This window comes from Pygocentrus nattereri, chromosome 17 (assembly GCF_015220715.1).
Source record: "Pygocentrus nattereri isolate fPygNat1 chromosome 17, fPygNat1.pri, whole genome shotgun sequence".
Lineage (NCBI taxonomy): Eukaryota > Metazoa > Chordata > Actinopteri > Characiformes > Serrasalmidae > Pygocentrus > Pygocentrus nattereri.
The window spans coordinates 38,761,536-38,773,521 of NC_051227.1; the positions used below are offsets into that span (position 1 = coordinate 38,761,536).

Consider the following 11,986-nt stretch of genomic DNA (forward strand, 5'->3'; position numbering starts at 1 on the left):
TTTTTTGTGAAATACCATTTTATTATGAACCTGGATTCTAATATTTCACGATACAGCATCAGATCTAGAGGAGAATGCACAATCAATGACAGATGCTCATGCTAGCCCGCACAGATGGTGACAGCCGATGGATGCAGAGTGAGATCCAGGCAGCTAGAGCTGTGCAGGGCTGCGGTCTTCAGTCATAATGATGCTTGGAAGATCGGTGGTGTTGACCAGGGACAAGCCGGTCTTTTCGTTCAGGGTAGAGAGCACTCAGATGCTGGCAGTTATTTTCTTTGCCCTTGCAAATGCACTGGAATAATAATTGTCATCATATAATACTTAAACTACAGCCATATCTTCAATACATTCCAACGAGAGTGTCTATGTTCTGGGCACCATACTGCTGTCTCCGTATATTGGATTTCTGAACTGATACTCTGCAGGAGCTGCTGGAGAGAGATGAGAACAGATAAACACAGTAATGTTAATATGCAGTATGAGTGTCCCTAATGATAGGGTCCATAATCATGTAAAAGGCTTTTCCACAACAGAAAATAAGAGCACATGGAATTTATGACAGTCTTTAGAGTATATACAATGTAATATATAGAGATAATGGTAAAATAATTTTCAAATGAGTGATATTTTAATTATACAGCTCAAAAAATCGTTCATTCAAAGCATTTATTTAGGTTCAATGGAACAAGTTGATTTACTAATTACTATGACTAGTTATTTACCACATGAATATTTTTAGGCAGATCTGACGAGCCATTTTTTTACAGTGTAACGTGAAGTCAGAGACCATCCATCATGTATTTTTTTTTCCAGTCAAACTGACCATTAAGTACAGTTTATTCATTTTCTAGCCGTTTTTAAAATTCACTTTTAAACCCTGAGTTTATTATAGCTTCCATTCTTTTTCAGGAGCCTTGCTTTAAGTTTTTCAAAGAAATCTGCAGTGACATTCTTCCACAACTCCAAAGTTCTTCCACAACTCCGTTCTTCAGGGGGCACCAGCTGCTTCCTCTTTTGATTTTTTTCTTTTGTCTTCTCAGTAGGGGCTTCTTGACAGCTACACATCCTTTCAGACTGATAGGACCGATCCCATTTCACCCCTCGCCCCTACCACTTAGTCCTTAGCCCCTCTGTTTTGCGTGTTCATGCCTAGGGTAGGGTGTCCTGAATGTTGTTGAGCTAGAGGGGTAGGGCAAAGTGTTAGGGCTACACGGCCCTCCAAACGGAGGCTTTTCAGAGCCACACTCTAAACGAGTTTTAGGAGAAAAAATGCAAAAGTGAGTATTTTTTCTTTTAAAAAATCACAGAACTTCATCATTTAAGGTGGAACGGGAAAATTCAGACAAGAAGCTGAAGAAAAGCAGTTTCATATCACTGATGAATTAAGGGAGGGCGAAAATAAATGTGGTTGGTTAGTGTAGTGGTAACACCTCTACCTTCTACGCTGGAGACTGGGATTCAATCCCCACCTGGACAAGCACCCTACACTGTACCAATAAGAATCCTTGGGCAAGACTCCTAACACCGCCTTGGCCTCCCTGTGTAAAATTATCAAATTGTAAGTCGCTCTGGATAAGAGCGTCAGCCAAATGCCCTAAATGTAAATAAATAACTGTCGCACCCTTGTCTTTGAAGGCATGTGATTGACTAAATTCAACTAAAGACCAGCTGTGAGGTCACTGAACTTTACCCTCCTCTGCAATCACTGCAGACTGGCAGGGTCACCTACAGAGCGCTGCTAGTAGCCTGATAATGAAGCAATGTTCTTTGCCTTGTAAGTCAGTTTCAAGGGGCAAGACGACACTCGAAAATGAGGGTAAAGGTAAAAATAAGAAATGGGACTGGGCCATTGTGTTGAGTTGTCTTCTCACAGTGGACTAACGAACAGAAACAAGAATTAAGACAGAAGCAAGAATTGCAGCCTGGTTTTCTCCTCTCTCTCAAAGATAAAAGCTTTGTGCTGTCTGTCTGATGGGAACAGTTTTGGTGGTCTACCAGGTCTTCCATGGTTGTTAGGAGACCCAGCTTCTCTACATGTATAATAATTATTTTTGGTTTCCAGTTTTAAGTCCTGTTTCTTCACTTATTCTCCTTGACGATGCCCTCCCTTATGACCTTCCTTATGCAGTCTACATCTAATCTCCACAAAATATCTCCTGAAAAGGAGTAACCAGTACTTACTGGCTGGAAATTAAATGAATGACGGGTCGTTTTTGACTTTTGACTTTGACTTTTGTCTCTGACGTAGCTATAAGTGCCCTTGGGCAACAAAATTCTACTGGAAGTCATTCTGGAAAAGTGCATCTGCCAGGTGCGGTGAATGTAAATGAATGTCCATCGCAGGGCAGACAGACAGACACTCACACCCAGGGGCAATGCAGCACATCCAATTGGCCTGACTGCATGTCTTTGGACTGGGGGAGAAAACCGGAGAACCCAGAGGAAACCCACACAGAGAGGACCCCAATCACCCGGCCGGGGAATCGAACCCAGGCCTTCCTTGCTGTGAAGCGACAGCACTACCCACCGCGCCGCCCCTTTTTGGCACTATGAACTGTATTCCGGTACCTGTAGGCAGCTTATATGTTGCCTTGACTGTTGCTTCTCAATCTATTAAATAACCCGAATAAAGAAAAAAATTACTTACATTGTTTTTTTTTCTTGCGATGCTTTTTCCTCTTGCCAGCACTGCTAACCTTGTCGATTTCTGACTGGTTGGCTAGAAGAATACAGAGCAGAAGATTTAAACCAGTTTAATAAAAAAAACATTGTTACCAGCCACTTTAATGGGTGCTAAAGAAAAAAACATAGACGTACCATAGTATGATGGACTCAAGCTTGACTGATTAGGCATTCTCTGAAAGCTGAGGAAGACAGTGGAATTTCAGTCGCCTTGTTCACTGTATTTACGTGAATGTAATGAGGAGAATAATCATGCCAAAAATGATGAATTACCACTGCTTTGAGGTTGCGGCCTTATTCGAACAGGGTGGGGATCATGCTCGTCATTATCTTGAAACAGAACAGGAACATAGCTTAAATAAAATTTGATTACCGAATGGGAACAATAGATAAATAAAACATGAAAACAGTTTATTTTATGTATCGTACTTTGTGTAAAAGTATCACAGATATCCAAAAACAATATCACCTGATATTTACTATAAGGTCAAATGCACTTGTATGTTGAACTAACTGCATCTTCTAACACTGTCAACTTTTTGACTGTCCTTATAAGTAGTTTTATTTATCAAACTTGGATGATAAAAAGAATGGAGCAAGTCATACCATAGACAGTTGTACTAATACGATGACCTGCAAGGAAAAAGACATGAGAAGTGAGGCGTGATCTGAGCTGCTCTGCTCAGGTGGATTTCATGTTCAGTTATCAGTTCAGATTTACGTTCTTTGTGAAAGCAATGAGAGAATAATCTGTCCTGCTTTAAAGCCCTTCAGACAAGTCGTATGCAAAAGTGCCCTCAGTCAAATTACATGTTTTGTTGAATTTCTAAGTGAAAATAAGTTCCAGCCCCTAAAAGGTCACAAAGATTTCACATGTGAAGTGTGCAAGCAGACACGTGGGAATGGTGCATGAACATGTGAGGTTACATGAAACGACACATGATGACACATTTTTTTCCACATGTAACAACCAGGGTGGGAAATAAAGTACGATCGATTGCTTTAGATATATTTGCACATTTGAATCTGTTTGGTATTCCTGGCATATACCAGAAAAAAAAACAAAGCACTGATATTAAAATCAACCATTTGCATGATTTTGAAGATGATGCATGCAGGTCTAATATAAACCATTATTTACATTCAATGCCATGGCTGCATACTATGGGAGGCAAATCCAGCCAAAAAGAATGCTTTTTCATTTTAGATTTGTCCATGAAAAACCACAATAACGACTAAAATGAAATGACAAATAGGCGTTTTCACTTTTTTTTATATTTGTCACAAACGGCTCGTGCTCATGTGAAAAATGAATTTGCAGATGAAGGCATTTCATTTCATTTTCAATTTTGGCAGGATATTTGCGCAGATGTTGGGAAAAAGAAATGGCAAAAAGAGGTTTGCTTTTACATTTTATTGTTTTCATTTTCATTCCTTTTTGGCTGGATTTGCCTCCCATAGCACACATTTAATTAACACATAATAAATAACAATTTGAATAAAAATTTAATCAAAAACACTTTTTTAAATAGATCCTTTACATTTGTCCTATAAGAACATCTAGGAACATGTACTTTTATACTTCTTCTTAAGTAATAAAATGTAAATCACACTTCTACTTTTACCAGAATGTTACCAGAGTCCTTGTACTTTTACTTGGCTAAGGGATTTGTGTTCTTCTACTTCTCTGGTGATATGATTTTGATTGATATGATTTGAAACGTATAAAAACCCTGTGTTCATTCACATGTGCATTGGGCTTTTTTCTGTAAGGGTCCACAGTGAAGGAACCTAAAAGTGGCTTTTTTCTGCAAGTTGTAGTGCAGATCATTTCTATTCTTTTTATTTGCTGAATTTAATATTGCAAAACATCTAACATAAAATACTGAAAGCTGATGAAAATGGACAACAGCAAAGTGTGTGTGTGTGTGTAGTAATATGTTAATTAAAAGCAGCACTTAAAATTAAAATAAAAGTCAAAATAGCATTGACCACACAGCCTGCCTATTAGCCATAACCCCACCTGGTAAATCATGTGACTATAACACAACAAAACACCTATATTTACTGTAATTTTCATGCTTTCCATGAGTACAAAGTAGGCATCTACTGAAACAGCTGTGTTCAAGGGTGAATTGGAGGGTGAGGTTATTTAATATTAACCAGAACATACAGTAAGTGAGTGCAATTTCCATTCGCTCCACATAAGAATGAAACAAATAACTAATTAAACATATTAATCTAACAGTAATAATTGTTGAAGATTAAACATTATCTAGAACAAGAGAATAAGGATGATTGGTGTAGTGTATGGACTAACACCACTGCCCTTTAGGCGTTTTGGTTTGATTCCCCATCTGGGCAAACACATAATTTGCATATTACTTTCAATAGTTATTGCTTTGGCTTTGTAGTTTGGCAGTTCTTTTTAACATCTCTTGACTTAAACTTTGTTTGAAATTATATTTATGGTCTCATGTTTCTAAATGATTATGTAGTGTCAGCCCGAATCATCCAATGGGTTTTATGGGCCCCCACGAGCATTTATAACATAACTCAACGACAGGAAACAATGGCCTAATTTTGATTGTAATCTTGACACTGGTTTTGCTATCTGCTATATCGTCTGTCAAGCTTTCAGAGTTTTTTTTACATCAAGACACCATGAATTGTAACCTCCAGATATACAAATACAAACACAGATGTGCCTGATGGATCTGTTAAAGGGACGTGATACTTAGGCAGAGTGCTGGATGTCCATATTTTAAGAAAAATACAAATGAAAATGTCAGCCTGACTTTGTCATCATGAGTAGTGAACTATAGACTCGGCATATACTTCAGAGGTAAGATACATATCGCTGCTGTCGGAACAAAACCTCGTATCTCCAAAATGGTAACTTTACAGGAGAAGGAAAAAACAAGCATTACTTTCAATATAAGTCAATGGAACCAGATTTATTTCAAAGCCAGTTTTGGTTATTTATTTTTGTCCATCCTTCATGAAATTTCCACACAGTGTAAAGGCCAACATCCATTTCCAAATTCTGTCAAAAACGGAAAATCGACAAAAATGGGGATACGAGGTTTTATTCCGAGAGCAACGATATATAAAAAAACCTTCACTGTGGCCATAAGCTTCAGTTAAGGATGATTGATGGTTTGAGGTTTTTTTTAGCTTGCTGGTGTTGTTTTCTTCGTACGTCTCTCAGCCGTCCAGTTTTTAATTTACGTTGTTATAGTTGGGGTCAATGTCGTGGTTGTGAAGAGTGGATACATTCAGGTAGTATTTCATATTTCAGGAAATATGTTAATATTAAAGTCAAAATAGCATTGACCACACCCTGACTTCGTCATTGCAATCACAGAAAATACACATACAGATTGAAGGGCAGATATAAGCAATATCTAATAAAAAAATCTAACACGGACCGTATCTTCAAGATAAAGAGAGTGATTGGTAAGAATGATCTCTAACACAGCTTAGAAGAAAAGCAGACAAATTGTGTTGCTGTCATATAGGCTAATACCGCCAAATCAACATCAAGAAATTGTATTAAAGAGCATATAAGTATGTACAAGTATACTGTAAGTGTACAACATCACTCTACTGTACTTAGTGCAAATGGTCCCTACCAACAGTAACCGTGTGCTAAAATGTGCAGATGTGTGTTTTCCGCAGAGGACGTGTTCATTTGCTTTTACTTAGGAAATCGACAAAATATGTCATTTGACAAGGGGCTCAAACTTTTGCATGCAAACAGAATGTTGCAATCAGGGGTGTAAAAAGGCATCATGTGACATTTTGTTAATCATGGCATCAATAGAGCTGCATTGTTATGAGCATCAAACAACCTACAACAATCAACATCCCGTGCTTTAGGTACACCAAAAGTATGAGGACACCCCAAATAGCCATACAATGTCCATAGACAAACACAGACATTAGAACAGGTCGTGCTGAAGAGCTCAGTGACTTTAAACATGCCACTGCTGTAGGTTTGGTCACCTTTGCCACAAGCCAGTTTGTAAAGTTTCTGCCCTGCTAGATCTACTCCAGTCAACTGTAAGTGCTGTTTTTGTGAAATGGAAGTGTGTAGGAGTAACAACGATAACAACGCAGCAGTAGCACATGCAAACTCACAGAGCAGGGCCACTGAGTGCTGAAGCACTTAAATCTAAGCACTAAAAATCTCTGCCGCCACGCTCACTACAGAGCTCCAAACTACCTCTGGGGGCAACATCAGCACAAGAACTGTGTGTTGGAAGCGTCATGAAGTGGGTTTTCATGGCTGAGCAGCAGTACACAAATCTAAGATCACTATGTGTAATGTCGGTTGAGGTGATGTAAAGCATACCACCACTAGACTCTGAAGCAGTGGAAATGAGTCATCTCGGGTGATTAATTATGACACATCTAGTGTGGAGGAACTGCAGTGGTCTGCAGAGTCCTGACCTCAGCCGGAACATCAGTCCTGACCTGAACAGGGACATCGACTGCAAGCCAGGCCTTCTCAACCAACAACAGTGCCTGCCCTCAAAAATGAGATGAGATTCCCAGAGACACCCTGCAAAACCCTTCCCAGAAAAGTGGTGGTTATTACAGCCGCAAAGGGGAGCAAACTCCATATGATTGCCCATTGCATGTTCAAATAAAGTGCACATAGTTTGGAATAAAAAAGAAAGATATCATGCATTACTGAATAAAGGTGGACTGTGGAACCTCAGAAAACAGACAGGTAAAAGCAGCTGACACCGCATCTCACATTAAATAAATCTATTTTTATAAACAATAGGAAAATATTTCAAAAATAGGACATAAAATACAACAAACATTTGCCTTAATCACAAAGATAAAGCCCAACCTCTTATCTACCTGCATGCAAGAATCCAATATTAATGTTTTTATGTTTTCATTTTTTTTATTCATAATTATCGAATATTTTTTTTGCTGGGATATTTGAAATGTCCTGATTAATAATTGGTGACACGTATTTGGGGTATTTCAACTCCTTCTATTGCATTGCATACCTGTCTGCCTATGGTGCCTGTCCGGTTCTGTCCTCTCAGAATCACTGTACTGGCCTACACACGGTCCCCTTTCAGCGTTGACGTAATTGTCCTCGTCTCCGTCCGTGTCTTCATTTTGGCCGTCACGCTCTTCTCCTTGCATGTTTTCGTAATCCTCCCATGCGCCTCTCCATCCATGTCTTCATAGTGACTATCATTCTCCTCTCTCTCTGCGTTAGGCTCTTTCCTCTCTTTGTTCTTGGCTCCTGGTTACATGAGAAAATCCATAACAAGGTCAAATTGGCAAATAAACACTGGTGTGTAAAGGCAGCTGGACAACAAACGGGACTCACCCTGGACTTCTGTCGAGTTGACGTAATAAGAATCTGTTGATCTTTTTAGACACACTCCTGCAAAATTGAAAACAGTTCTATTTTCTTGGCCCGTCGTTTAAGAAAATGACCAATCGAAAGGAATGAAGTCAAACAATGCTCACCTCTGAATTCATAGATGATGCTACATGTGATCACGAGCAGAATGATGACTCCTATTCCAGCAACAATATACCACAGTAAACTCCAATCTGTAGCAACAAAAACAAAAACAGCAAATGCCGATGGCGCTCCTTATTATACAGTGACAGCCCACAAAGCCAAGCACCGTTCGCACCAGTGAGGCTGATAAACGTAGTGGCCATAGATTCCAGGTTCAAGGGGTGATCTGCTACATTGCGTTAGAGAAAGAAATGAATTAATGAGTGTTTTTTAAGCTTAAATATATTAATTCAAAACAATTTCACACCATGTGTGTAAAGGGAAACGTTTTTTTCTACATATTTTTATTAAATGCAGGTTTTTTCACATGTGCACCTGAAATATTACTAAATAAAAGGAAATAATATCAAGCCCTTGTCTTGCTCAAATGAACATGGATTATTCTACTGCATCGGTTCAAAGTAAGAGTCCAGAACACTTTTAACTGACTTGGACTTTACACTAAATGCGCTTGTGTTGAGTGACCATACGCCTTAATTATGCTATTTTATTGTAATAAATAACTGAACACTCCATTGTGGCACCACCAAAACAATCACAACGCCACCAACACCTTAGCAGATGCTTCAGTGAAGCTAATTTTCAGCAGAAAAACGCAAACTAGCAGACTAGCAGTTTAAATCTAAACCTTTCAACTTGAATTTCAAGAAAAATATGAAAAATTGGCAATAAAATAAAAGTTTTATTTTCCAAAGTGTAAATTTCGGGGTTAGGGGTTGAGACAGAGACCTCCCAATAGAAAGTATCCTCTAAATTATGATTTAGCTTCTGACAATTTATATATATATATATATATATATATATATATATATATATATAATTTGGTAGAATGTTCCATATCAAAACAATATATAGAATGAAAATTAAAATACTGCTTTTGGGGCAAATGTATTTTTTTTCCCCAAAGCCATAAAAATAATATAGCGTCGTAATAAGTGACATGATGAAGAATGAGCGATATCATTTAAACCTTGGGAGGAGCTTTAGAGGAACTTCAAAGCCTGGTCTCCTTCCTCCAGTAAGCACTACATGTCCACCCCGCCACATAAAGACAAACAGAGAACATGTTTTTTTTTTCTAATGAAAGTATTTAAAATGAATATAATAAACATAATGAAAGAATCACAGATTTTTTTCAATGTTTTTAAGACCTTTTGATCTCCTTTTTAGTGAAGTTGAAAGATTTAGATTCAGAGTTTAATTTTTAATTAAATAAAAAAAACCTTTACTCAAAAATGCTGCCTCACATTTTCATGTCACTAACAGTTTTAGTCCATAGCCAGAGCCTAATCTTAGACATACCCCTGCATTTTAGAGCAGGAAGTGAGACTGCATCCCTGTCCCTCCTGGCCACATGGTGAGCAAATATATCCCACTGTACTTTTTTACTTGAGTAAATTTGTCCAAAAGTCTTAAATTCAATGTGTTAGGCAAATCCAATCTTTTTCCTCATGTGTCTGTGCGTCAGTGTGAACAGGTAAACACACTGAATCTGCGCTTTCATATGTGGTACTGAAATCCGATCCGTATCCGATGCAGTAATGCGACTCAGTCTGAACAGCCAGATCGGAATTCATGCGAGTTTTTATGAGACTCATAAATATTCAGGCTGATGTTTCTGTAGCCAAAAAATTAGAGGAGACTCATTACAGCCTCTCCGAGTTTGAAGAGGTTTCAAACGAGCCGGCCGAGTTTAAACAATCCGAGTTTAAACGATCCGAGGACACGAACCAAATAACGCGCTGGCGAAGACGAAACCGGGAGCGACTAGTTTTTCTCTAGTCGTCATGATTGTGTACCTCTGGATGAGCCAGGTGAAGCTCTGTTCTTTTGCTCATGCGGGCCGGTTTGGGAGCTGATCTGTTCAGACTGACGTGGCATCCAGACCACATTTAAAAGACAGTGTGAACAAGCAAACAAAAAAATCGGATTTGGTGAGAAAATCAGATTTGGGCCACTTTTACTCGCTGTGTAAACATAGCCTAAGCATCATTATCAAAACACATACTTTCTGTAATTAATCATGTAAAATATTATGATTTTTGTGTGTACAGCTGTTCAAAGCTATATTTTCGAGTCACGGACTGGCTACTGTTTTTAAGTTCTGCTCAAACTCAGCTAAAGTTTTCACTACTGAAACATTTGGTAAAGCTTCCGTAGAGTTATGATTGTTTTGGTAATGCCAAAATGGAAAGGTCAGTCATTTGATTTAATAAAACAAACCTAATAAAAGGTATTGAGTCACTCGGAGCAGGAAGATGTTAGTGTAAAGTCCACCTTAGTTTCAGATGTGTTTTGAACTCTGACTTGATCCTCAAATGATCCATGAATTAAAATTTAGACAAATTTGTCATTTTCTAATAATTTGCAACGCATCATACTCTTAATTATTCATGATGAAAGGACACTACTTTTCAAAACCTACTCTTCAGTTATGTGGCGTCCTTGATGTTTATCACATAATTGTAATCGTCTATAATGTTCACTAATTCTCTTAAACAAAGAGCGAATTAGTAACGACTAGTTACGCTAGTAACGACAGCTATGCTGCCCACCGGTGGCCTTACCGTGCCCCTGTGCATCTCTACTGTGCAAAAGCTCCACTTTGTGGCACTCCTGGCTCAGCCGGCAGCAGTACATGCCCACGTCGGAGGCCTTCAGCTCGTGAATGAGGATGGAGAAGTTTCCTGTGTTAAACAGGTAGGGGAACACTACCACTCTGCCACCTCTGGGATCCTCAAAGGTGATGTTTCCTTCAGGCCTGATGCTCAGGAGGCTGGAATTCTGGCTCCATATCGCTTCGTCTGTTTGGTTCGTCTTCTGAAGGAGGCATGGGAGCCACACGCTGGAGCCCAGAGTAATGCTGACGGTGGTGCTGTTACATGTTTCTCCACATTTCAGGCCTCAACAAAGACAAGAACCATCAGGATGTTGGTACGGCTCGGGATTTATACTGAAGGCAGTCACTCAAACCTTCCCTCTTAGTACCGCAACCAATTACATGATGTCTCTTTACACCCACATGTGATGGAAAACTCATCAAAACCAATTTACAGTAGGAGTCATGAAGGCATGAACATAATTTGTTAAAGAAGAGTGCTCAGAACTTACCATTTGATGATGCAAGCACACCAAAAAATGTCAAAAGCCGAAAAAAGCACTTCTCATGCATGTCATACCATTAACTCACACCAACATTTGAAGGCAGCACAGATATAGACACGTTGTAGGTGGATGTCCTTAGTCATTTCCTGCAGACACCTACTTCCACAGCCCATGTGTGGACACCTATTGCATTAGCATAACATTCACTTTCACCAGAGTAATTTGACTGAATCACCTGCTACTGACAATGCTGTGCTGTTAATTCAGCATCGTCCGCATCGCCCACTGCTGAAAATAAAAACAGACGCAGTAGACACATTTAGTAGGTTAGCTTCGGATGACAGGCTGCATGAAGTTATATTTTGCTTGCACTGAGGCTGTATTTGTGTTCTCCAAACCTTTTCACCACATCCTGTCAGAAGCTGAAAGCTAGGTGCAAAAGGCCCCATCGCGTGTATTACCAGAATCACCAGAACAGCTTATAAATAAAAAGAACATTTTTAATAAAAACTCACTTTCTTATTTGGATTATTATAATAATGAATGTAATTTATGCCTTTTTTGCCCATCAGAATGTAAGTATTGGGAATACATATTCAGAATTCAGAAATGAAGCTACAATTTGTAAAGGCA

The 11,986-nt window shown here is 38.9% G+C and overlaps 1 protein-coding gene across 2 annotated transcripts; it reads right to left on the minus strand.

The window, feature by feature from the left end:
* Nucleotides 1-11,705, minus strand: LOC108443356. Of its 2 annotated transcripts, XR_005131710.1 has the most exons (10): nt 11,360-11,705; nt 10,816-11,151; nt 8,191-8,277; nt 8,048-8,104; nt 7,716-7,960; nt 3,292-3,318; nt 2,959-3,015; nt 2,821-2,867; nt 2,651-2,722; nt 1-431 (listed from the first exon to the last, which is right to left on the minus strand). XR_005131710.1 is itself a non-coding variant. In XM_017723959.2 (9 exons), exons 1-5 carry the CDS (start codon nt 11,418-11,420, stop codon nt 7,770-7,772), a joined length of 732 nt encoding a protein of 243 aa, XP_017579448.2. In that variant the 5' UTR covers nt 11,421-11,704; the 3' UTR covers nt 2,655-2,722; nt 2,821-2,867; nt 2,959-3,015; nt 3,292-3,318; nt 7,716-7,769. The 2 variants fall into 2 exon arrangements, 1 of the variants encoding a protein (XP_017579448.2); XM_017723959.2 differs by lacking the exon at nt 1-431 and having other exon boundaries at nt 2,655-2,722; nt 11,360-11,704.
* Between the last annotated feature and the right edge of the window lie 281 nt (nt 11,706-11,986).